Source organism: Pongo abelii, chromosome 9, assembly GCF_028885655.2.
Source record: "Pongo abelii isolate AG06213 chromosome 9, NHGRI_mPonAbe1-v2.0_pri, whole genome shotgun sequence".
Taxonomy (NCBI): domain Eukaryota; kingdom Metazoa; phylum Chordata; class Mammalia; order Primates; family Hominidae; genus Pongo; species Pongo abelii.
In genome coordinates this window covers 11,121,650-11,148,695 of record NC_071994.2, presented here as the reverse complement: position 1 = coordinate 11,148,695, position 27,046 = coordinate 11,121,650, and the positions used below count along the sequence as shown (strand labels likewise).

At 42.0% G+C, this 27,046-nt stretch overlaps 1 protein-coding gene across 2 annotated transcripts in view; it reads right to left on the bottom strand.

Moving 5' to 3' along the window:
- Positions 1 to 8,795: 8,795 nt before the first annotated feature.
- PLAAT3 (phospholipase A and acyltransferase 3) overlaps positions 8,796 to 27,046 on the bottom strand; it is a 43,240-nt gene continuing 24,989 nt past the window's right edge. Inside the window, 1 exon segment of one of the 2 annotated variants that reach the window (NM_001135508.2) lies at positions 8,796 to 12,040. In NM_001135508.2, the coding sequence (NP_001128980.2) occupies positions 11,939 to 12,040 (102 nt within the window). In that variant the 3' untranslated portion in view covers positions 8,796 to 11,938. 2 annotated transcript variants of the gene reach the window in all.

Here is a 27,046-nt window from a genome sequence, read left to right as displayed (position 1 = left end):
AAGGGGTGGGTGGGGCTGGGGGGAGCTGAGCATCCTCACTGTGGGGCATGGGGGCAACGACCAATAACTTACTCTCTTCAGGCTATAAACAAACAAACAAAGAGCTTTAGTGTGGGGATGCAGATGGACTGGAGCCAGAACTGGAAAACTCTTTGGGAGCCACAGCAGCTCTGCATGACCAGCTATTCCCTCAGCTCATGTGGTCACGTGGTCTTGCTCCCATGGAGACGGCCTCTCTCAGCACCTCCACTTCATTCTCCTCTGGGTTGCAGTGGGACAATCTTCGAAGTATTCCTTCTGGAGGGAGACGGTGGGGTTGGCTTGGCTAATTATCTCCTGCCCCATTGTCCAGAGCCCTTTGGGCCAGTCCCACTCGGGCTTGCTGATCATCTTTTTAGGGGCTGACCTCCAGTCCAGCAATCTCAGTTCGTCCTATGCCTGCCCTCCCCTTGCAACCACATCATACCCGTTTCCCTGGGCAGGAGGACTTCCACGTGCTGTCCGCTGAAGGGATCTCAGGTGGGTTGGCACAATGACCAACCAGACCATGCAGGGCGGAGTTGGGGAGGAACATCACTGTACTCATGCTGGGGCTTGTGGCTTTTCACCGAATCCAAGCTGTTCAGAGTGTCAGGAAATTATGTCCAGGAGCTATAGGAAAGGAGAGTCTGCAAATCAAGGGCCAGTGAACTGAGAATTCTGCTGTCTCCCTACTGTTCATGCTAAGCAGGAAAGGTGACAAAGTTCTACTGACAGAGAACAGGGTAGAGCAGGCCACACTCAGCCTGCTGGTGAGCTCTAGGCCTACAGCCTGGAATATTTACATTTTTGTTCACATACACGCTCTCTATGTTTGTTTAATTGTATAAAAGGCTATAAAAGGAAAGATAAGCTTCCATTCTCCCCACCTCCAGCCTCCAGCCTCCAGCAACCCAGTTCCCCTTTCTAGAGGCAATGTTATCTTTCTGTGTATATGCCAGGAATATCTTGGGCTACATATAATTTTAATGGGCTTTGGCTGGGCACAGTGGCTGATGCCTGTAATCCCAGCACTTTTGGAGGCCAAGGTGGGTGAATCACTTGAGGTCAGAAGTTCAAGACCAGCCTAGCCAACATAGCAAAACCCCCTCTCTACTAAAAATACAAAAATTAGCTGGGCTTGGTGTCACGCGCCTGTAGTCCCAGCTGCTTGGGAAGCTGAGGCACGAGAATCACTTGAACCTGGGAGGCAGAGGTTGCAGTGAGCCAAGATCATGCCACTGCCCTCCAGCCTGGGTTACAGAGCAAGACTATGTCTCAGAAATAAATAAATAAATAAATAAATAAATAAATGATTTTATTAAATCTTATATCCATATAGAAGAATAATTGCAACATAAGTATAAAACACTAGAAATAATAACAAAACAGGTACCAATAAACCTAGTTGAAGAAATAGAAAATAACCAGTTTCTTAAATAAGCCCTGTGTCCCACAAAAACCTGTCCACAGATGTTCATAGCAGCCGTGGTGGTTAATTTGACGTGTCAATCTGACAGGGCCATGGGGTGCCCAGATGCTGTGTGATTTCTGGGCATGTCTGTGAGGTGCTTCCAGATGAGATCAGCATTTGAATTGATGGAATAGGTAAAAAGCAGATGACCCTCCCTTATGTGAGTGGGAAGCATCAATCTGTTGAGGGCATGATTAGAACAAAGCTAGAGGAAGGAGGAATTCGTCCCCTTTTTGTCTGCCTCACTGCTTGTGTTGAGACAGCTCACCTCATCTTCTGCCCTCATACTGGGATTTACACTATCAGCTCCCTGGATTCCCAGGTCTTTTGACGCAGACGGAATGATACCACTGCCTTTCCTGAGTCTCCAGGGTCTCTAGCCTGCAAACAGCAGATGGTGGGACTTCTCAGCCTCCATGATTGCTGCAAGAGCTAATTTTTTGTAAGAAATCTTGATGGGGCCGGGCATGGTGGCTCACGCCTGTAATCCCAGCACTTTGGGAGGCCAAGGCGGGCGGATCACGAGGTCAGGAGATTGAGACCATCCTGGCTAACTCGGTGAAACCCGTCTCTACTAAAAAATACAAAAAAAAAAAAAAAAATTAGCCAGGCGTGGTGGTGGGCACCTGTAGTCCCACCTACTCTGGAGGCTGAGGCAGGAGAATGGCGTGAACCCGGGAGGCGGGGCTTGAAGTGAGCCAAGATGGCGTCGCTGCACTCCAGCATGGGTGACAGAGCGAAACTCTGTCTCAAAAAAAAAAAAAGAAATCTTGATGGATAGATAACCTCCCATTGGTTCTGTTTCTCTGAAGAACCCTGACTAATACTCAGCATTATTCATAACTGCCAAAAGGTGACACACCCAAATGTTCAACTGACGAATAAATAACAAAATGTGGTATATTCGTATGATGTAATATTATTCAGCATAAAAAGGAAGTACTGATACATGCTAAAATATAGAGGAAGCTTGAAAACATGATAAGTGAAAGAAGCTGGTCACAAAAGCCACATAGTATATGATTCCATTTATTTGAACTGTCAAGAATGGGAAAACACACAGAGACATAAAGTAAATTCATGATTGTAATGATTATTTAGGGATGGAAGCGCTAGGGGATTCAGGTTCAGTGTTTCTTTTTAGGTGATGAGAAGGTTTTAAAGTTGATTGTGGTAATAGTTTCATAACTGTGAATATACTAAAGGGCATTGAATTATATACTTTAGTAAGTGAACTATATGGTATTGAGGCAGGATAGATAGTCAAGGAGATGACCACGTCCTTGGGACATGGCAACCACACTGTCAACAGCACAATGAGCCCTGTAACCATGTTCATTGGGACATAGCAACTGCACCAACAACACAACAAACCTCAGCATTCACATTGTAATCAAGCTCATCCAAGCAGAACTACCTTCACTGGGGACTTTCCCCTGTAGAGAGCATGTGCATTTTCACTTTGCTTGTCCTCAGAATGACCCTTTGCTAATTGTAATAGTAAAAAACACACCCCTGGGTAGAGATTTAAGACGGTAATGAGACATGCAATGTATAAACAAGCATGTACAGCAACTGCTCATGTGCACCCAGAGGACCACCCAGAACATGCTTACTAGGAACACACCTCTTCCCACCCCCTATGAATAATCATGTAAGACTCTCATAAAGGGAGTTCCCTCAGAGCCAGTCTTTGCTGACTCACTTTTGATCAGCCCACTCTCACTTACCTTTCAGAGTGTACCTTTCAGAGTGTATCTTTCAGAGTTTTATCTTTGCACTAAATTACTTTCAGCTGTTTCTTTTTACACTCAGCTTTCAGAGTGCTCTTTCTCTTTTGCAATAAATTGCTTTCTGTTGTTCCTCTATGGTTGTGTCTCTTGTTAAAAGTATTTTAACCAAGAAGACAAGAACAGAGGTCTCACAATCACCGTCAACAGTATGTAAATTATACCTCAATGAAGCTATTACCAAAAAAATTTACCCTGTGTTCCTCTTCCTCCTAATGCAGTTGTAGCCACTCTCCTGAATTTTGTCTCTATTGTCCTATTGATTTTTAAATTTTTTATAAGCACATCCCTTAATAATATATAAATGTAATCCTTAACAATATACATTTAGTTTATAATTTTTAAAGTTTGTAAAAGTAGAATCAAACATCAAGCATTCGATAACAATTTTTTTGGTTCAATATTAGGTTTCATACCCATGTTGATTGGCCATAGCTATTCATTCATTTGCATGGTATTCCCATGCGGCAAATGGGAATGTGCCACAGTTTACTTATCCTGACTCCTGTCAACAATCACTGGGGGTTGTATATAGTCCATTCTCACACTGCTATGAAGAAATACCCAAGACTGGGTAATTTATAAAGGAAAGAGGTTTAATTGACCCACAGTTCTGCATTGCTAGGGGGGCCTCAGGAAACTTACAATCATGGCGGAAGGCAAAGGAGAAGCAGGCACCTTCTTCACAGGGCAGCAGGATGGAGTGAGTGCAAGCAGGGGAAATACCAGATTCTTATAAAACCACCAGATTGGCTGGGTGCAGTGGCTCACGCCTGTAATCCCAGCACTTTGGGAGGCCGAGGCAGGTGGATCACGAGGTCAAGAGATCAAGACCATCCTGACCCACATAGTGAAACCCCATCTCTACTAAAAATACAAAAATTAGCTGGGTTTGGTGGTGCACGCCTGTAGTCCCAGCTACTCAGGAGGCTGAGTCATGAGAATTGCTTGAACCCGGGAGGCGGAGGTTGCAGTGAGCCAAGATCGCACCACTGCACTCTAGCCTGGTGACAGGGCAAGACTCCATCTCAAAAATAAATAAATAAATAAAAATAAGATCTCACAAGATTCACGTACCATCATGAGAACAGCATGGGGGAACCACCCCCATGATCCCATTACCTCCAGCTGGTCCCGCCTTTGACACGTGGGAATTACAATTCAAGATTAGATTGGTGGGGACACCGCCAAACCATATTAGGGGTGTTCCCAGTGTGTCACCATTACTGAACAGGTTACTGTTAATACTCTCCATGGTATGTTTTGATAAACAGATGTTCTTATCTAATGTAATGAAATTTATCTCTTTGTACGTTACTTTTTGTCTTTATTTTTTGTGCTTACGAACTACAGTAAGGTCATAAAGATGTTCTCCTGTATTTGCTTCTAAAAATTGACATTTGGCCAGGCACGGTGGCTCACACCTGTAATCCCAGCACTTTGGGAGGCCGAGGTGGGTGGATCACCTGAGGTCAGGAGTTCAAGACCAGCCTGCCCAACATGGTGAAACCCATCTCTACTAAAAATACAAAAATTAGCCAGGCGTGGTGGTGCACGCCTGTAATCCCAGCTACTCAGGAGGCTGAGACACAAGAATTGCTTGAACCCAGTGGGCAGAGGTTGCAGTGAGCCAAGATCGTGCCACTGCACTCCAGCCTGGGCAACAGAGCGAGACTCTGTCTCAAAAATAAAATAAAAATGAAAATTGACTTTGTGCTTCACATGTAAGTCTAAAATTCTCCCCAAACTGACTTTTTTGGTGTAGTGCAAAGTCCATGTGGTTATATGTGAATACCATTTACTAGTTAGGGATCAACAAACTATAGCCCACAGGCAAATGCAGCCCTTCACCTGTTTTTGTTTTGTTTATAATAGACACTGGGTGTCACTATGTTGCCCAGCTCAAATAATCCTCCTGCCTCAGCCTCCCAAAGTGCTGGGATTATAGGTGTGAACCACCATGCCTGGTCTCCTTCTCCCATTCTTGTACAGCCTAGTAGCTAATAATGGTTTCTGCATTTTAAATGGCTGAGAAAAATAAAAAGCTAATAACTCATGACCCATGAAAATTATATGAAATTTAAATCTCAATGCACATAAAGTTTTATTAGAACATATCCATAATCATTTGTTCATGTACAGTATTGTCTATAGCTGCTCTTACACTACCACAGCAGAGGTTACTAACTACAACAGACGCCGTGAACACCACATAAGGCTGTCTAGCCCTTACCAAAAAAGTTTGCCAATCCCTCAATAGTTCATCCTTTCCCCCCATGATCTGCAGTACTGTCTTTGTTGTAAATTAGAGTTTCATTTATTTGTGGGTCTGTTTTGGAAATTTGGCTCAATCCATTGGCCAATTTAACTATCTCTGCACCAAAAATACACTATCTTGATCACAATAATAATTTATAATAAGCCTTAATAATAACACAAGTCTCCCTGCCTAATGTTCCTTCTTTGTTAATGAAATAGCTAACCCTGCCTCTTTACTTTTCCAAATACATTTCAGAATCTGGCTTCCAATTCCAGGAAAGACCTTGTTGGGATTTGGTTTGGAATCACATTGAATCTATAGGTGAATTTTGAAAGAAACTGACATATTTATGCCATTGAGGCTTCCTATCCATGAATGATATATCTCTCTCCGTTTATGAGGTCTTCTTTAATGTCCTTCAATATTTTCTCCATAGACGTCTCACTCATTTGCTACCATAATCCTTGGTAAAACTCACCTATACAACCATCCAGGCACACCATTTCTTTGTGGAAAAAGTGTTAACTACTGATTTATCCTTTAATGAGCAAAGGACTGCTTAGATTTTTAAATTTTTTCTTGGTTCAATTGTGATGACATTTTTCTTGGAATGTATCAATTCCATCAAAATTTTCCAATTTTTTGTAATTATTTATCAATATTTGTTTTTGCTGGTTTAATATCTGCAGCATCTATAGTTGTGGTCTCTTTTTTACTCCTAAATCATTTGCTGTGCCTCCTCTCTTTTATATGCTTGTTTTTCTTCATTTATTTTTGCTCATATCTTTGTATTGTCTTCCCCTTTTTATGTCTTCTTAAATTGGATAATTAACTCCTTAACTTGCACCTCTCTTTCCTTTCTTTCTTTTTCTCTTCTTCTTTTGCTTTCTTTCTCTTTTTCTTTTCTTTTCTCCAGGCTAGTATTGAACTCCTAGCCTCAAGCGATCCTCCCACCTCAGCCTCACAAAGTGCTGGGATTACAGGCATAAGCCACCATGCCCAGTCACCTTTTTCTTTCTTAATGTAAGGATTTATGCTACAAAATTTTTCTAAGCACCCCTTTAGCTGCATGGTCCAAATATTGGTATCTAGTATTTTTGTTATCATTCAGCTCTAAATATTATCTAACTCCCATTAGTTTTCTTTTTTTGACTCATAATGTATCTAGCAGTATATTCTAAAATTCCTGAAAGTATAGGGTTTTTCTGGTTATCTCTTGCTATTGATTCCTGAATTAATTGCATTACGGTTAAAGAAGATTATTTCTATGTTACTAATCTAAAATTTGTTAGCTTGCTTTAAGACCCAAGATATGCTCAGCTCTCATAAATATTCCATGTGCGCAGGTGAAAAGAATCTGTATTCCACAATCATATTATATATGGTCATTAAGTAAGCTTGTTGGTAAATTTTCTATGTCTTTATAGACTTTTATGTTTCCTTCATTCATCAGTTCCTTAGAAAGGTGTATTTAGATCTCCCACTATGATGGTGTTTGTCCTCTCCAAAATTCATGTTGAAACTTAATCCCAAATGTGGCAGTATTGAAAGATGGGGCTTTTGGCAGGGTGTGGCGGCTCATGCCTGTAATCCCAATACTTTGGGAGGCCGAGGCAGGCAGATCACCTGAGGTCAAGAGTTCAAGATTAGCCTGGCCAACTTGGTGAAACCCCATCTCTACTAAAAATAGAAAAATTAGCCAAGCATGGTGGCACACGCCCATAATCCCAGCTACTCAGGAGGCTGAGGCAGGAGAATTGCTTGAACCCAGGAGGCAGAGGTTGCAGTAAGCCGAGATCCCACCACTACACACCAGCCTGGGTGGCAGAGTGAGACTCTATCTCAAAAAAAAAAAAGAAAGGAAAGGAAGGAGAGGAGAGGAGAGGAGAGGAGAGGGGAGGGGAGGAGAGGGGAGGAGAGGGGAGGGGAGGAGAGGGGAGGAGAGGGGAGGAGAGGGGAGGAGAGGGGAGGGGAGGAGAGGGGAGGAGAGGGGAGGGGAGGGGAGGAGAGGGGAGGGGAGGGGAGGGGAGGAGAGGGGAGGGGAGGAGAGGGGAGGGGAGGAGAGGGGAGGGGAGGGGAGGAGAGGGGAGGGGAGGAGAGGGGAGGGGAGGAGAGGGGAGGGGAGGGGAGGGGAGAGGAGGAGAGGGGAAAAGAAAAGAAAGAAAGAAAGAGAAAACGAAAGAAAGAAAGAGAGAGAGAAAGAGGAAAGAAAGAAAGGAAGAGAGAGAGAAAGAGGATAGAAAGAAAGGAAGAGAGAGAGAAAGAAAGAAAGGAGGAGGAAGGAAGGAAGGAAGGGGAAGGAAGGAAGAGAGAAAGAAAGAGAAAGAAAGATAGAAAGAAAGAGAGAGAGGAAAGAAGGAAGGAAGGAGGGAGGGAGAGAAGAAGGGAGGGGAAGGAAGGAAGAAAGAGAGAGAAAGAAAGAAAGGAAGAAAAGAAGGAAAGAGAGAGAAAGAAAGGAAGAAAGAAAGAGAGGAAGGGGGGGAAGGAAGGAAGGAAGGAAAAGGAAGAAAGAGAGAAAGAAAAAAGAGAAAGATGAAGAAAGAAAGAAAGAGAGAGAGAGGGAGGGAGGAAGGAAGGAAGGAAGGAAAAGAGAAAGAAAGAAAGAAAAAGAAAGAAGAAAGAAAGGAAAGAAAGAAAGAAAAACAAAGAAAGGAAAGAAGGAAAGAAGGAAGGAAGGAGAGAAAGAAGAAAGAAAGAAAGAAAAGAAAGAAAAGAAAGAAAGAAAGAAAGAAAGAAAGAAAGAAAGAAAGAAAAGAAAGAGCCTTTAATTGGTGATTGGATCATAAAGGCTCTGCCGTCATGAATGGATTAACCCATTCATGGATTAATGAGTTAATGAATTAGTGGTTTAACAAAGGAATGGGACTGGTGGTTTTATAAAAAGAGGAAGAGAGAACTGAGCTAGCACACTCAGTCTCCTCACTATGTGATGCTCTGTGCTGCCTCCAGACTCTGTAGAGAGTCCCCACCAGCAAGAAGGCCCTCACTGGATGCACGCCCTTAACCTTGGTCTTCTCAGCCTCCAGAACTATAAGAAGTCAAATCATTTCTTATTAATTAACCACTTTCAGGTATTCTGTTATAAACAGCAGATGATGAATTCCTCTTTGCAATCAGTCAAAAATTTCATTATTTTGAGACTTATTAAATGCAAGCAAGTTATAGACTTCTAGTGAATTAAAATTTTTATCAGAATCTTTTTGTCCTCTGTCTAGTAATAACTTGCTTTAAAGCCTATATTTTCTTTTTTTTTTTTTTTTTTTTTGAGACAGAGTCTCGCTCTGTTGCCCAGGCTGGAGTGCAGTGGCGCGATCTCGGCTCACTGCAAGCTCCGCCTCCCAGGTTCACGCCATTCTCCTGCCTCAGCCTCCCGAGTAGCTGGGACTACAGGCGCCCGCCACCACGCCCGGCTAATTTTTTGTATTTTTAGTAGAGACGGGGTTTCACCGTGTTAGCCAGGATGGTCTCCATCTCCTGACCTCGTGATCTGCCCGCCTTGGCCTCCCAAAGTGCTGGGATTACAGGTGTGAGCCACCACGCCCGGCCTAAAGCCTATGTTTTCTTATATCAATATAGCTACACCAGCTTTTAGTTAGTACACCAGTTCTTAGTTTGTATTTACCTAGCATATCGTTTTTATCCTTCTAATTTTTAAATTATATGATTAAAGTCGATTTAGGAGTCTTATTTCAAGTCTCAAGTTCAAATTTCAGATTTTTTTTTTTTTTTTTTTTTTTTTTTTTGAGACCAGAGTTTTGCTCTTGTTGCCCAGGGTGGAGTGCAATGGCACGATCTCGGCTCACTGCAACCTCCGCCTCCCGGATTCAAGCAATTCTCCTGCCTGAGCCTCCCGAGTAGCTGGGATTGCAGGTGTGAGCCATCATGCCTAGCTAATTTTGTATTTTTAGTAGAGGCGGGGTTTCTGCATGTTGGTCAGGCTGGTCTCAAAATCCCGACCTCAGGTGATCTGCCTACCTCAGCCTCCCAAAGAGCTAGGATTACAGGCGTGAGCCACAGCGCCCGGCAATTTCAGATATTATTAAAGATGTTTGGCAAATTTTTTGGCACACAGGAAGTACCAGAAAATCTAGTATAGTGCAATAACTACCCACCTACCATGTACCCACTGCCCCAATTAAAAACTTATTACTTTGCCACATTTACTTTATCTGCATCTTTTTTTTTAAATTAGTGCATGTGTTTGCATAAGCCCAACGCCATTATCACACTTAATAAAGTAAATAATTCCTTAATATTCTTTAATATCCAGTCCCTATTTAAAATTTTCCAATTATCCCAGATAGCTCTTACAGTTTTCACATTTATTTGTTTTGCATGTAACATTTCTTTCTATCTAGGGCAGCTTTCACATACCCCCGATTTTTCTCCTGGATAACTTTTTAACACATCAGACCAGTTGTCATGCAAAATGTCTATCATTTCCATTTCAGTCTTAGTGTGTGTGTGTGTATTTTTTTTTCTTTTTAGAGACAGTCTCGCTCTGTTGCCCAAGCTGCTCTCTAACTCCTAGACTCAAAGGGTCTTCCTGCCTCAGCCTCCCAACTAGCTGGGATTACAGGCAGACACCACCATACCGATTTTATTTATATTTTATCTGTTTTTATATTTTGAATGTATCAGCTGTAAACTGTATTCCCTGGATTTGTTTTTTTAATCCAGTGTAATGTTTGCCTTTTACTTTGCAAAATTAGTCCACTTAGGATTACTTATATATTTGGAATTATTTACTCCATTCTATTTTTTTATTTCTATACATGTCATCTGTTTTATGTAATTTTTTTCTCACTTATTGTGTGGTTTCGTTTCGGGATTTTTTGTTTTGCTTTGTTGTTGTTTTTAATTGAACCAGGTGTTTTTGTTTTGCCTTCTTGTGTTTGTTTTTCTCATTCCTTTTTCCCCCGTAATTAGTTTGGAGGTTTACATTCTATGTGTCCCCCTCACCTTATACCATGTGAGAGAGCGAGCTTCCAAAGGCCTACTGCTTGTTGACCTGTGTCCCTTAAGTTTGGGGAGCTCGAGAACTGGCATTAAGTGCTACATCTAAAGAGCTGGGACAAAAAAAAAAAAAAAAAAAAAGGAAACTGTACTGAAAGAAAATGATTCTTCTATCAACACTAGGACATGAATGGGCAGGTGTTTACCCTACACCACATGTGGACCCGGCAGGAAGGAGCTGGCATGGAGCCCTTTGTAAATCCTGCCCAAGCCTCCAAAAGACAGAATTGTCCCCAGACAACCTGGAGATGAAGGAAACATTCACAAGCAAGCAGGGAAGCATCGCCCTGTGTAAGGAAGGACCGTCGGCCCCAGGGGAATACATCTGAGGAATACTCAGAAAAAAACCCTTCAGAAAAATGGTCACTTTAAACACCTGCCAAGCCCAGCAAGCAACAGCTGCAAGACCTCAAATGACCAGTCACACAACATGGCACCTTCTCCCAGCCTGACCCGTAAGGGCTTAGCAGCAGGGACGCCAGCCATGAGCCCAGCCACATCCCTAACCCACTAAGCTCTCAGGCAACATTTGCACCATGCGACCCGCCATCAGGCATAGGCGATAGGTCTAGTGGAGATCACCTGACCCAAAGGTAGCCAATGGGAAAGTTCAGTTATCTGGCGAACTGAGCCAATCAGATTCTCTCCTGGAGGGGCCCCTGGGAGCATGCACCCACAGACAGCGGGGAAAGAATCTGAGCCAATGTGGGAGGAGAAGAGCAGGCAGGAATGTGGGCCAGAGACTTGGGGATCATGGCAAGCAGAAGCGGTGAGGAAGCAGTAGTGCCAAGGAGATGGAAGCAACAAGGCAGAGGAAAGACGTGTAGAGCAGAGGAAAATAAGGGAAATTTTAGTAACATTGGCAAGCACCTATACTAAATTTCCTTATAGCCGAGGACTTTTTTTTTTCAACTCGGCTGAACATCTACAGACTCCAGCTGCTGAGTCTCAGAGGCCATCCTAGATCTAGTTCCAGGCCAAGGGTCCCGGCTGTCTGCTGGTTTCTGTTCTTGTTTATTACGTCTGTCTGTCTCCCTTCCGCCCCACATGTATCCTGACGACCAGAAACGCCCTCTACTTGAGATAACTGGAGTTGGACTCTGCTTCCTGCAGTGCAAAGAACACAGCACGCAAAAAGAACGTGAAAGAAAATCCCTGACCAGGAAGACAGTCCGGCTGTTTCCCGAACAGACTTCACACCAGGCAGTTCTTGCTGCATTTCCCCAAATAAAATCCTCCTTCGTTGTGCTTTATTTTATTCTGTGAAAATAAGCCTTATTATAAGTCACAATGAAATCCACAAACCAAACCCCAAACTGTCTAGCAAAACAAGACCCCCTTGATGTATAAAGTCATCGCTGACAGGACAGTCTTTTTCAGTTATTGCTTTTGTCGCTTGTTTCTTGAGAACATGACTCCAATAAGGCTCATGGCTGCCAAGCCCATTCCTGCAACGCTTGCAGCGATGATGACATCTCTGACCTGCAACAAAGAAGAGGGTGGGTCAGACTCTGTGTCAGGATTCAGAGTACAGGCTGCACATTCAGCAGGAACATTCAGCTCGGGGTACCTCACATGCCTCTTGGCCTCCCTGGCCAAACTAAGGAGTCAACAAACATTGGTAGGGAAGAGGGGAGGAGAGGGCTGGATGGGGAAAGAATTCGTGGCTGGAGCCAGCTGGCCTGAAATTTACATGGAACCAAAGATGGAAAACTGGATTCACCATGTGGGTATTCAAAGCATATAAATCCTCAGAGTGTGGCTGTGGAAAGGACAGGGAGCTGATGCCAGGATGGTCAAGATCTTGGCTGACCAATGGGGAGCTCTAGAAGCAAAGGTGGAGTCAGGCAGGAATTGTTATTGAGTAGTCAGTAACCTATGACCTCCATAAGAGCAAGGAACTCGGCTGTCTTGTTCATCACTGTATCCCCAGTGCTTGGTCCTGCCAGACATGGAGGATGGAGGTACTCTTCACATGTTCTTAAATAAATGACTCAACTATAAATAGTAGTGATGTTATACTTAGAATTATTAGGATATCTGGCTTGTTTGTAGTAGGAAAAAAAGTGTTTCAAAAGTAAAAGTAAATTTCCGGGTAAAAATTGAATATATGTCCAATTTTACTGCCTCCTGAAACTCAACTAAAAGTAAACTAAGGCATTTGTTTAAGGCATAATTCCACAAGAATACAGAAAACACTAAATCCTAAGGCAGCAGAGGAAAAAGCTGAGGATAAACCCTAATTATACAAAAGAATACTCCAAAAGGATCACATATTAAACCCAGGTACCTCTGGAAGTGGGAAAGAATGGGAGAGAGCTTTAGCTGGTCCCTGAACCTCCTCCCTGACCCCCAAAAGAAGTCTGAAAGTTTATTCTCTGCAGAGGGTACAACAGAAGGCTTAGGGGCCTAGAAACCTAGAAGCACATGTGAGAATGTGGGTATCATACCACAAACAAGGGATTGAGAGATTGTAAACATGCTAAATGTGAGACTCCCAGACCGCCTACTCCTCTGTTCCCAGAACTTTACCCTCCACACAAGAGTCCAGAAGACTTTTCTGGAGAATCTGGCCCAAATGCAAACAACAAAAGATACCAATACTGGGAATTCACAAACAGCCCACCCAGATCATCCTGCAGTGCAACTCAGAGTCAGCAAACCACTGCCCCTACACCCACCCCCACTCACTCAGAACTCCATCCAGTAGCAAATCCCCACTTTTTTTTGACAAACTGAAAACTGTTCAGCGCAGTATGAAAGAGGTGAGATGCTCGGCTGGGTGTGGTGGCTCACGCCTGTAATCCCAGCACTTTGGGAGGCTGAGGCAGGTGGATCACTTGAGGCCAGGAGTTCCAGACAAACCCAGCCAACATGCGAAACCCCATCTCTAAAAATCACAAAAATTAGCCAAGCCTGGTGACATGTGCCTATAGTCCCAGGTACTCAGGAGGCTGAAGCAGGAAAAAATCACTTGAACCCGGGAAGTGGAATTTGCAGTGAGCAAAGATTGCGCCACTGGGCTCCATCCTTGGCAACACAGCAAGAATGAGGTGAGGTACTGTTTATATAAATCATAATTAAGTGATCTCAACAATACAATGATTTTACAGTATATATTAGAGGCCAGTATATATAGAGGGTAAGAGAATAGTAACAAGGAAAACATAGGTAGAAAGAATTAGCATCTCTTTCCTAACCTATGAAGTTGAATAATGAATCTTGGTCAAAATAATTTCCTGATAGTAAGACAGTGAGTATATTAAGTGTATAAAACTGAAAAACCAAAATTATAAAATAAGAAAGGTGCCTTTACACAAGTACCACTTGACAGAAGTGTTATTTGTAATTTCTCTTGGAAAAAAAGAAATGTTTAAAATGCTTTAAGGATTCTAAAATAAAAAGAACCAATACATATTTAGCTTAACAAATTTAAGAAGAGAAATTGTATTTAGATGTTGTAATTTAAAAACCTAGGGCACACAACATTTAACAAACAGACCTTGTTTTTAGGATATAATTTGTTAACTGTTTTAGTTTACACTAAGTAATGTGAGTTGGTTTTCTTTGAATTCAACTGAACGTGATGGTTAGCAAGTGCACTTTTTTTTTTTATCTTTGAGATGGAGTTTGCTCTTGTTGCCCAGGCTAGAGTGCAGTGGCGTGATCTTAGCTCATTGCAATCTCCGCCTTCCGGTTTCAAGTGGTTCTCTTGCCTCAGCCTCCCGAGTAGCTGGGATTACAGGCGCCTGCCACCACGCCCAGCTAATTTTTGTATTTTTAGTACAGACGGGGTTTCACCATATTGGCCAGGCTGCTCTCGAACTCCTGACCTCTTGATCCACCAGCCTCGGCCTCCCAAAGTGCTAGGATTACAGGCATGAGCCGCTGCACCCAGCCAGGCAAGAGCACTTTTAATCATGAGCATACAACCAACATACCAAACATCTGAAGAAGTCCTCTAAAATTGAAGACAGAGACAAAAAAAAATAGCAATCTGGAGAAACAGAAACTATATCTAGAAACGAAAACATCCTTTTAACAACTATCGCTTCTCAGTCTTTTGGCTAAGATCAAGTATAAAAATTATCACTGGAGAATAAGATAGCATATTGCATCCAAAAGGAAACGTCCTTTTAAAAACTATCATTAGATCGCTTCTCGGCCTCTTGGCTAAGATCGAGTGTAAAAATTATCATTGGAGAATAAGACAGCATATTGTATCCAATAAATAAGAACGTGGTACTATAAAAAATAATGCAATATTGAGAAAATAAAAACAGTTCATAGAAAATAAAAATGTGATACAAAAAAAACTCAATAGAAAGGTTGAAAGATAAAGCTAAGTTAAGGAAATCTCTCAAAAGGAATAGCAAAAAAATAAAGAAATAGAAACCAAAGGGGAAAAAAATAAAAAAATAAAAAACAGAACAATCCGGCTGGGTGCAGGGGCTCACGTCTGTAATCCCAGCACTTTGGGAGGCCAAGGCAGGCAGATTGCTTGAGCTCAGGAGTTCAAGACCAGCCTGGCAACATGGTGAAACCCCATCTCTACTAAAAATACAAAAAATTAGCCAGGCATGGTGGCGGGCGCCTGTAATCCCAGCTACTCGGGAGACTGAGGCTGAAGAATTCCTTGAACCTGGAAGGCGGAGGTTGCAGTGAGCTGAGATGGTGCCACTGCACTCCAGCCTGGACAACAGAGCAAGACTCAGCCTCAAAAGAAAAAAAAAAAGAAAAGAAAAGAAATAGTGCTCTGAGTCCCATCTTAATGGATAAAAGTAGACCTACACGAAGGCACATTACTATGAAATTTTATAACATTTGGTAAAGATATTACAACATTTAGAGCAGGGAGAAAAACAGGAAATGGAGAAAAGATCAGGAATCAGGATGGCTTCAGATTTCTCAAAAGCAATTCTGGAAGCAAGAAGACAATGGAGCGGTACTGGTACCAAAACAGAGATATAGACCAATGGAACAGAACAGAGCCCTCAGAAATAATGCCGCATATCTACAACTCTCTGATCTTTGACAAACCTGACAAAAACAAGCAACGGGGAAAGGATTCCCTATTTAATAAATGGTGCTGGGAAAACTGGCTAGCCATATGTAGAAAGCTGAAACTGGATCCCTTCCTTACACCTTATACAAAAATTAATTCAAGATGGATTAAAGACTTAAATGTTAGACCTAAAACCATAAAAACCCTAGAAGAAAACCTAGGCAATACCACTCAGGACATAGGCATGGGCAAGGACTTCATGTCTAAAACACCAAAAGCAATGGCAACAAAAGCCAAAATTGACAAATGGGATCTAATTAAACTAAAGAGCTTCTGCACAGCAAAAGAAACCACCATAAGAGTGAACAGGCAACCTACAGAATGGGAGAAAATTTTCGCAACCTACTCATCTGACAAAGGGCTAATATCCAGAATCTACAATGAACTCAAACAAATTTACAAGAAAAAAACAAACAACCCCATCAACAAGTGGGCCAAGGATATGAACAGATACTTCTCAAAAGAAGACATTTATGCAGCCAAAAGACACATGAAAAAATGCTCATCATCACTGGCCATCAGAGAAATGCAAATCAAAAGCACAATGAGATACCATCTCATACCAGTTAGAATGGCGATCATTAAAAACTCAGGAAACAAGTGCTGGAGAGGATGTGGAGAAATAGGAACACTTTTACACTGTTGGTGGGACTGTAAACTAGTTCAACCATTGTGGAAGTCAGTGTGGCGATTCCTCAGGGATCTAGAACTAGAAATACCATTTGACCAGGCATCCCATTACTGGGTATATACCCAAAGGATTATAAAACATGCTGCTATAAAGACACATGCACATATATGTTTATTGTGGCACTGTTCACAATAGCAAAGACTTGGAACCAACTCAAATGTCCAACAACGATAGACTGGATTAAGAAAATGTGGCACATATACACCATGGAATACTATGCAGCCATAAAAAATGATGAGTTCATGTCCTTTGTAGGGACATGGATGAAGCTGGAAACCATGATTCTCGGCAAACTATTGCAAGGACAAAAAACCAAACATCACATGTTCTTACTCATAGATGGGAACTGAACAATGAGAACACATGGACACAGGAAGGGGAACATCACACACCGGGGTCTGTTGTGGGGTGTGGGGGAGAGAGGAGGGATAGCATTAGGAGATATACCTAATATTAAATGACGAGTTAATGGGTGCAGCACACCAACATGGCACATGTATACATATATAACAAACCTGCACATTGTGCACATGTATCCTAAAACTTAAAGTATAATAAAAAAAAAAAAAAAAGAAGAAGACAATTGGAACAATGCCTCCAAAACTCTGAAGTGAAACCATTTCCAACCTAGAATTCTATACCCAGACAAAGTATAAAATCGAGTGAGAGGGTAAAATGACAAATAATTCAGATACACAGGGTCTCAAAGAATTTACCTCCCATGCATCCTCTTACAGAAAGCTGCTGAAAATGGTTCCCCCAAAATAGGGGAGTAAATGGAGAAAGTAGAAGACATGAGATAGAGAAAATGGGCCTTCTAGTACTAGAGAGACTGGAAGGGAATCTCCCCAGAATGACAGTGAAGGGAGATTCCAGGATAACAACTTAGTACCAGGTGTAAAGAATAACTGGTAGGCAGAATCGTAAGCCCCAAAAGTGTCCATGTCCTAATTTCAGGAATCTATAAATATATCATGCTACATGGCAAGTGAGAATTAAGCTTACAGATGGAATTAAGGCTGCTAATCAATTTACCTTAAAATACGGAAATTATCGGCTGGGCGCGGTGGCTCACGCCTGTAACCCCAGCACTTTGGGAGGCCGAGGAGGGTGGATCACGAGGTCAGGAGTTTGAGACCAGCCTGGCCAACATGGTGAAACCCCATCTCTACTAAAAATACAAAAATTAGCCAGGTTTGGTGGCAGGTGCCTGTAATCCCAGCTACTCAGGAGGCTGAGGCAAGAGAATCACTTGAACCCACGAGGCAAAGGTTGCAGTGAGCCAAGATCGCGCCACTGCACTCCAGCCTGGGCAACAGAGCAAGACTCTGTCTCAAAAAAACAAAAACGAAAAAAAGGAAATTATCCTAGATTATTCAGATGGGCCCAGTGTAATTACAAAGTTCCTTAAAAAGTAGAAGACAGACAGAAGAGTTAGTGTCACAGTGATGCAATGTAAGACTCAACCAGCTGTTGCTCTAGCTTTGAAAATAGATGGGGACTATAAGCCAAGGAATGCCAGTATGTTGTGGGAAGTCAGGGACCCCGAACGGAGGGACCAGCTGAAGCTGCGGCAGAAGAACATAAATTGTTAAGATTTCATGGACATTTATCAGTTCCCAAAATTAATACTTTCATAATTTCTTACACCTGTCTTTACTGCAATCTCTGAACATAAACTGTGAAGATTTCATGGACATTTATCACTTCCCCAATTAATACTCTTATAATTTCTTATGCCTGTCTTTACTTTAATCTCTCAATCATGTTATCTTCATAAGCTAAGAATGTACGTCACCTCAGGACCACTATTGTACAAATTGATTGTAAAATATGTGTGTTTGAACAATATGAAATCAGTGCACTCTGCAAAAGAACAGAATAACAGCGATTTTCAGGGAACAAGGAAAGATAAACCATAAAGTCTGACTGCCTGCAGGGTCGAGCAGAATAGAGCCATATTTTTCTTCTTGCAGAAAGCCTATAGATGAATGTGCGAGTAGGAGAAATACAGCTGAATTCTCTTCCCAGCAAGGAACAACCCTGGGGAAGGAATGCATTCCTGGAGGTAGGTCTGTAGACGGCCGCTCTGGGAGTATCTGTCTGATGTGGTTGAGATAAGGACTGAAATACGCCCTGGTCTCCTGCAGTACCCTCAGGCTTACTAGGATTGGGAAATTCCAGCCTGGTAAATTCTAGTCAGACTGGTTGTCTGCTTTTGAACCCTGTTTCCTGTTAAGATGTTTATCAAGACAATGTATGCACAGCAGGACATAGACCCTCATCAGTAATTCTAATTTTGCCTTCACCTTGTGATCTTTATAGCCCTTTGAAGCATGTGATCCTTGTGACCTACTCCCTGTTTGTACACCCTCTCCCCTTTTTAAATCCCTAATAAAAACTTGCTGGTTTTATGGCTGGGGGTTGTGATCACAGTCCTACCAATATGTGATGGCACCCCTCGATGCCCAGCTGAAAAATTTCTCTCTTTGTACTCTTTCTCTTTACTTCTCAGACCAGTCAACACTTAGGGAAAATAGAAAAGAACCTACGTTGAAGTACTGGGGGCTGGTTCCCCCAATACCAGTAACCTCTAGAAATTGGAAAAGGCAAGAAAATTGATTCTCTCCTACAGACACTAGAAAAGAATGTCAGTGCTTTGATTTTAGCCCACTGAAACTCATTTTAGACTTCTGGCCCACACAACTGTTGATAATAAATTGTGGAGTCTTAAGCCACTAACTTTGTACTAATTTGTTACAGCAGCAATAGGAAAATAATGCATTTATCAATCCAGATTGGAGCATTGTGACTCCAGAGCCTAGCATGTTGAGGGCTGCCATAACCATTATCCTCTCCCATTGTACTGTGTTTCTAACCTAAAGCAACTTCTGGAGGATGTGATCTACTTAAATAAGAGAAAGAGCAAAGAAACAGAAAACTAAGAGATCATAGAATCAGAGAACGCAATCCAAGAGAAGGAAAGGAAATCCAAAGGATGACAGCAAAGGGGAGTCCAGGATGACAGCCATGCAACTGGCCAAGGAGCAACCAGCACAGAAGGAAGAAGGGCCATCTCTGGGATAGATGTGTCCAAGCAAAATAAACAAGAACTGGTAGGTTACTTGACGTGGTTTTCCTTGTGGAGAACTGTACTGAGAGCTAATTGGATCACGTGGGAAGAATTGACAACAGGTACAAAGAAAACTCAGCAATGAAAGGAAGTAATAATTATCAGAAAGAAAAAAGAACTCCCTCCACTTCCCTCCCAAAACAGAAAGGAAACTATCAAATTCACCACAACACTCAGCTGTGAGATTTCTCATCATGAGTTTTCTCGTCATGAGTTCTGGCTGCTGAGAAATCAGTTCTGGGCACCTTGTGTTAATTACACTGCTGTGTTTCCTGAGGTTAAACACAACTATGTGTTTCCTGACATTAAACACATTTATGGCCCAGATAAGCCTCGGTAGCATCAAGATACATATATATTTTTAACCACTGAAGATCTCCAAACTCTTCTCAACATTGATCACATAGAAGTTTTAACAGATGGCCAGGCACAGTAGCTCATGCTTATAATCCCAGCACTTTGGGAGGCTGAGGCAGGCGGATGATGAGGTCAGGAGTTCGAGACCAGCCTGACCAACATGGTGAAACCTCATCTCTACTAAACATACAAAAATTAGCCGGGCATGGTGGCACGCACCCGTAATCCCAGGTACTCAGAAGGCTGAGGCAGGAGAATCGCTTGAACCCGGGAGGCGGAGGTTGCAGTAAGCCGAGATCGCACCACTGCACTCCAGCCTGGGTGACAGAGCGAGAGAGACACCATCTCAAAAAAAAAAAAAAAGTAGTTTTAACAGACAGAATTCATGATGACCAAAGTTTGGATGGAGCTACCAACCTGAGGTTTGACTGCTGCTAAGTCTTTAAATGCTCCTCTAAAAGATAATTAGGCATGGTTTTGTGGCAGCCATGGTTCTATTGGGTTAACTTGCTAGGGAACCTGCATAAAATCACTCGTATCCAGCATTTTCCTTCCTAAGCTCTGTGTCAGGGTAGGAGAAATAGTCTGCAGATAATGGAGGAGGAACAATATGTCCCTAGTTCTTTATAGAACCTCATGGTGTGAAAACAAAAGCTGATGCAACTGGTTCATACAAAAGATACTTTGTCAAGGAAAACAACAATAACCTCATTGTTTGTGGCCATGCTTTGTACATAGTCAAAGAGTATGATTAAACACAAGACTGTTGGAAGCTAGTTAGTCCTAACAGTGCAAACTTTATGGGAAAAACTCTCTCTCCAAGAGTCAGTGCTACCTTCAGATGCCATTGATCGTTTTCATGTTGCAAGACTGAAAGGTCCAATCCAGCTGCTGTGTTGTTATTATAGGATTTCTGATCATGCAAATGGGCTACCTGGTGTGTGTCACAGGTCTTAAATCAGGATATCAGGATATTGTGAAAGAGAAAATCTGTCTCTCATTAGAAATATTAAGAAGACTGTTTTTTTTTAAGTGGGCAAACAAATTCTACCAGACTACAGACATTTAGACATTTATACTACAAAGCTCTTCTGAGTTAAGCCCTGATTTAGGGAAATCTGAATCATTTCTGGGAAAAAGAAAGCACTAATATGCTGCCTTCACTTTCAACAATGTGATAGGTGGATTAAAGAAGTGGAGAGAGTAGTGCCATTCTGAAAGCAATCCAATTTATAAGGTTAGAGGTTACAATATAAGAATGGTTATGAAATAGTTGTATATTTTCCAACAGTGATCAAGTATACAAAAAATAATAAATAAATCATTTAAAAAGAAATAAAATATTTGTATAGAAATTTGGTTTCATTTACAGTAATTTCAAAATAATACCCCACAATTTATCCAGATTTATGTAATATATGTATTGCCACCAGACACATCTTCAATTTCTATTTACCTTAATATTTTCTCTCACTCAGACTAGACTTCATTGTGAGTATATCTTCTGGTTCTTTTTTTTTTTTAATACTATTCAGTATGAAAGTTTCTTTACAAAACCCTACTAAAATATACCTTTTTTGAAACCTAAATATTTTTAGGTAGGTGGAAAGTAGGAGAATCTTTTTTTTAGAATATTCTTAGGCATGTAAAGCACAAATTACATTTTAGTTTAAATTCATTGTTTCCCTTTCTTCTCAGGAAATTTGATTAATCATAAATTTTTTTTTTTTTTTTTTTTTTTTTTTTTGAGACAGAGTCTTGCTCAGTCGCCCAGGCTGGAGTACAGTGGCGCAATCTCGGCTCACTGCAAGCTCTGCCTCCTGGGTTCACACCATTCTCCTGCCTCAGCCTCCCAAGTAGCTGGGACTACAGGCCACCACGCCTGGCTAATTTTGTTTTGTATTTTTAGTAGAGACGGGGTTTCACCAAGTTAGCTAGGATGGTCTCGATCTCCTGACCTCGTGATCCACCTGCCTCGGCCTCCCAAAGTGCTGGGATTACAGGCGTGAGCCACCGCGCCTGGCCATAAATATTCTTTTGAAGGAAAATCTAGTCTGCTTCAAAGAGCTCAGCACGAATAAACATAATGACTGGTCAGATTCTTTAAAGCAAACAAAAATAGCCTCATGAGTTAAATGAAAAGGAGAGTCACTGCACTGACAGTGCTTACAAAGAAAAATACTGGTGGACATTTTCCGGTATGTACTAAATCTATCATCTCTAGCAAAATGGGGCATGCATTGAAGTTCTTCTTTTTTTTTTTTTTTTTTTTTTGAGATGGAGTTTTGCTCTTGTTGCCCAACCTGGAGTGCAATGGCGCAATCTTGGCTCACTGCAACCTCCACCTCCCAGGTTCAAGCGATTCTCCTGCCTCAGCCTCCTGAGTAGCTGGGACTACAGGTGCGCAGCACCACGCCCAGCTAATTTTTGTATTTTTAGTAGAAACGGGGTTTCACCATGTTGGGCAGTATGGTCGCGATCTCTTGACCTCATGATCCGCCTGCCTCGGCCTCTCAAAGTGCTGGGATTACAGGCGTGAGCCACTGCGCCCACCAGAAGTTCTATGTCAATTTGACTCACAGCATGTGTCAGTCATCATTACTCACCTAAGTCACTAGTTCTCAACTGGAGACAGTTTTCCCTGTGGGAGGAATTGTCTACAGACGTTTTTGGTTCTTACATCTGGCGGTGGGACGCTACTGGTTTCTAGTGTGTACAGGCCAGGGATGCTGCTAAACATCCTACAGTGCACAGGACAAGACATGACAATGGAGAATTATCTGGCCCACAATGTCAATAGTGCTGAGGCTGAGAAACCCCTATCCTAGACCAAGAAATGAAAGAGGAAATCTTTAGAAGCAGTAGAGATGGCACCTCTGTTTTTGTTGTAGAATATTCTGGCTTCATTTTCTGTGATGGGATCAAGTAGAATTGTTCATGCTGTTTCATTGTTGTGTTATCATTATTTTGCCTCTTTCAAGTGACTAGGTAGATGGGTAGGGCCAAAGTCACAGGAAGAAAAGTGTGATGTGTTCAATTTGTATTGTTTCATTTTGCAACTGTTAAATTATTGTTTACAAAAAGAATAATGGTATAAGACATTTCTTAATTATTTTACTATCTCAAGATTTGGAATTTTATTTAATTACTCTAAATAGCATTTGTGGCCAGGCGTGGTGGCTCATATCTATAATTCTAGCATTTTAGGAAGCTGAGGCAGGAGGGTTGCTAGAGCCCAGGAGTTTAAGACCAGCCCAGACAACAAAGTGAGACCCTGTCTCTACAAAAAATACAAAAATCAGCCGGGCATGGTGATGTGCACCCGTAGTCCCAGCTACTTGTGTGTGTGTGTGTGTGTGTGTGTGTGTGTATGTGTGTGTCTGAGAAGGAGTCTCACTCTGTTGCCCAGGCTGAAGTGCAGTGGCGCAATCTTGGCTCACTGCAACCTCCACCTCCAGGGTTCAAGCGATTCTCCTGCCTCAGCCTCCTGAGTAGTTGGGATTACAGGTGCCCGCCATCACGCCCGGCTAATTTTTGTATTTTTAGTAGAGACGGGGTTTCACCATGTTGGCCAGGCTGGTCTCGAACTCCTGGCCTCAAGTGATCCGCCCACCTCAGGCTCACAAAGTGCTGGGATTACAGGCATGAGCCACTGCACCTGGCCTAGTCCTAGCTACTTGAGAAGCTGAGGTGGGCGGATCACTTGAGCCTGGGAGGTTGAGGCAGTAGTGAGCTGAGGTTGTGCCACTGCACTCCAGCCTGGGCAACAGAGGAAGACCCTTTCTTTAAAAAAATTAAAATTAAAAATAGCGTCTGTTCCTAATGACAATGTATTTTACTAATTATGTAACAATTTTGTGTTGACACAAAATTCTCTACTTATATAAACTTGTGGACCTCTTCTTTTTTATTTTTGAGATGGAATCTCCCTCTGTTGTGCAGTGGCGTAATCTGAGTTCTCTGCAACCTCTGCCTCCTGAGTTCAAGTGATTCTCCTACCTCGGCCTGCCGAGTAGCTGGGATTACAGGTGCCCGCCCTCAGGCCTAGCTAATTTTTGTATTTTTAGTAGAGACGGGGTTTCACCATGTTGGCTAGGGTGATCTCAAACTCCTGACCTTAGGTGATCCACCCACCTTAGCCTCCCAAAGTGCTGGGATTACAGGCGTGAGCCACCACGCCCGGCCAGACCTGTTCTTTATTCTATTAATAACTGCTGAAAGAATAACTAAATGAGATGATTAGGATATATTTTGTAAACCTACCAAATATTCTTAACATAGAACTCTGAATTTCAAAACATATCTTATTGCTTCCCAAGGTTGTCTTGTACTCTGTATTTGGAGTTTATTGCTGCATAGGAGCGTGAGTTTTATCATGAGTAAGTAAACACCTTGATTGTGATGGAAGATCACCAATGATGAAACTCAATTTTTTATCATGTTTGTCTTTCTTATGCTAATATTGTCACTGCTAATTCAAAAAAAAAAACTTCTATTATACCTAAATCTGTCAATAAATGTTCATTTTCAAATTTAAAAAGATACATAAATGGGCCAGGCACAGTGGCTCATGCCTGTAATCTCAGCACTTGGGGAGGCAGAAACAGGCAGATCACTTGCGGTCAGGAGTTCCAGAACAGCCTAGCCGATGTGGGGAAACCACATCTCTAATAAAAATACAAAAATTACCCAGGTGTGGTGGCACATGCCTTTAGTCTCAGCCACTCTGGAGGCTGAGGCAGAAGAATTACTTGAACCCAGGAGGCAGAGGTTACAGCAAGCCAACATCGCACCACTGTGCTCTAGCCTGGGTGACAAAACAAGACTCTGTCTTAATAAATAAATAAAAAGATACATAAATAGAAAACAAGAGAGAGAAGATAAGAAAATCAGCAGAGCAGTCTAGGGGTCCAACAGCCTAATGATAGGAGTGCCAGAAAATACAAAATGGAAAATTTCCAAGAACTAAAGAAAGTGAGTTTCCAAATTGACAGGAGTCACCGAGTACCTGGCACAATACATGAAAATAGACCTGTGCAAGGTAATAAAATTTCAGAACACTGAGGATGAAGAGAAGATTCTATACCGTTCTGAAAAGAAAAAATAGATCGCATACAAACAATAAAAAATCAGAACAGCTTCAGACAGCTAGATGACAATAAACCAATGCCTTCAAAATTCTGAAAAAAAATACTATTTTTAACCTAGAATTCTATACCCAGCCAAACGATTAATCAAATATGAGGATAAAATGAAGATATTTTCAGGCATGCAAGATCTTTTTTTGTTTGTTTTTTGTTTCTTGGGTTGTTTTTTTTTTTTTTGACCAAGTCTCACTGTCGCCCAGGCTGGAGTACAGTGGTATGATCTCGGCTCACTGCAACCTCTGCCTCCTGGGTCCAAGCAATTCTCATGCCTCAGCCTCACCAGTAGCTGGGATTACAGGCGCATGTCACCATGCCTCCCTAGGGATCTTTTTAAAATGTACCATTTCTCAGTAAACTATTAGAGGAAGTAGTCTACCAAAACAAGGGCATAAACCAAAAAAGAGAAAGATGTGAACTACAGAGGATAAAAGCATTAATACAGCAGGGAACTGAAAGGAATTTCTAGGATGCTAGTAAAGAGAGATACCAAGATGACAGCCATGCCTCATCAAGTGTGACAAGAGACAAATGTGGCCAGGCACAGTGGCTTATGCCTGTATCCTAACACTTTGAGAGGCTGAGGCATTAGGGTCATTTGAGCTCAGGAGTTCAAGACCAGCCTTGGCAACATAGTGAGATCTCGTCTCTATTAAAATAAAAAACAATAAAATAAAAAAAAATTTTTTTTGAGACTGGGTCTCGCTCTGTCGCCTAGGCTGGAGTGCAGTGGTGTGATCTCAGCTCACTGCAACCTCTGCCTCCCGGGCTCAAGTGATTGTCTTGCCTCAGCCTCCTGAGTAGCTGAGATTACAGATGCCCAGCACCATGCCCGGCTAATTTTTGTATTTTTAGTAGAGATGGGGTTTCACCATGTTGGCCAGGCTGGTCTCAAACTCCTGACCGCAAGTGGTCCACCTGCCTCAGCCTCCCAAAGTGCTGGGATTACAGGTGTGAGCCACTGTGCCCGGCCTAAAATAAAATTGTTTTAAGAAAAGAAAAACAAGAAACAAATGTTTTGAAGGCTGTTATCCCCAAGAGATAGATGTGGTAAGTGCCACCATCCCCTGGTCTCCTGCTTTCACTGCATCACATTTTTAATCTGACAATATTCAGGCACTAACGAAGTTCTTCTCATGGCCCTGCCCACTGATTCCCCAGAAGAAAGCTCTTATCAACTCTCAGGGAAGTTGAAGCCAGACCATGACCGACAGACTGCAATCTTCACAAACATTGGCAATACTGCCCTTTCTTTACCTAGTTAGCTATGTACCACCTACTCAATTTCTAAGTTGATCACCTTTAACATTCATATATAAATAGTCGTTGAACATTAATAACCCAACTGATTGAAGAAAAAAATAAGAGGATACCCATTCAAAGGTAACTAATATCCCACTGTAGACAGGTATAGGAACCGCCTAACAAACATGAGGGTTGGTGTAGTAAGCACAGCTGGTTATCAGCAGTATGAAGAGAGTAAGAGTGATTCCTATAGGTGGTGTTAGTCAATGTCTTCGCATTCAAGTCGCTGTGGCCCACAGAGGCCAGTGGACCAGGCACTGGATGAGCCAAGCAAAAAAAAAAAAAAAAAAAAAATGAGGATAATTATGACTATTTTTACTACTACAATGTATTCAGTGTGCTAACAATAAACATGCTCTTATTTAATTCACAAGGTAATCCTCCAAGATGAGTATTATCATTCGTACTTTACCAAAGTGTAGGGAGCTGGACTAACTCTCCTGAGGTCAGACAGCCGGCAAAAGGCAGAAACCAGGTCCAGCCCACGCTGGCCTGACTCCAGGAGCCCATGCTCTTAACCACCATACTGACCAGGGAAAAAGAAATTGGATCTCAAAAAAAAATAATAATAAAAGTGAACAGCCTGATGGATCTTAGCCTAATCATTCACTGAAAAAAATATATGTTCTTTTCCATCAACAGCCATGTAAGAACCTTCCCAATGTTCTTTTCACCTATGCAAAAAAAAAAAAAAAAAAAAAAAGATGGAAGTGGCTGAAAGGGAGGGGGAAGAAGTGCAAGAAAATGGGAGGAGAAAAAGAGATTGAAAGGAGAGGAAAGACAAAAATAAAAT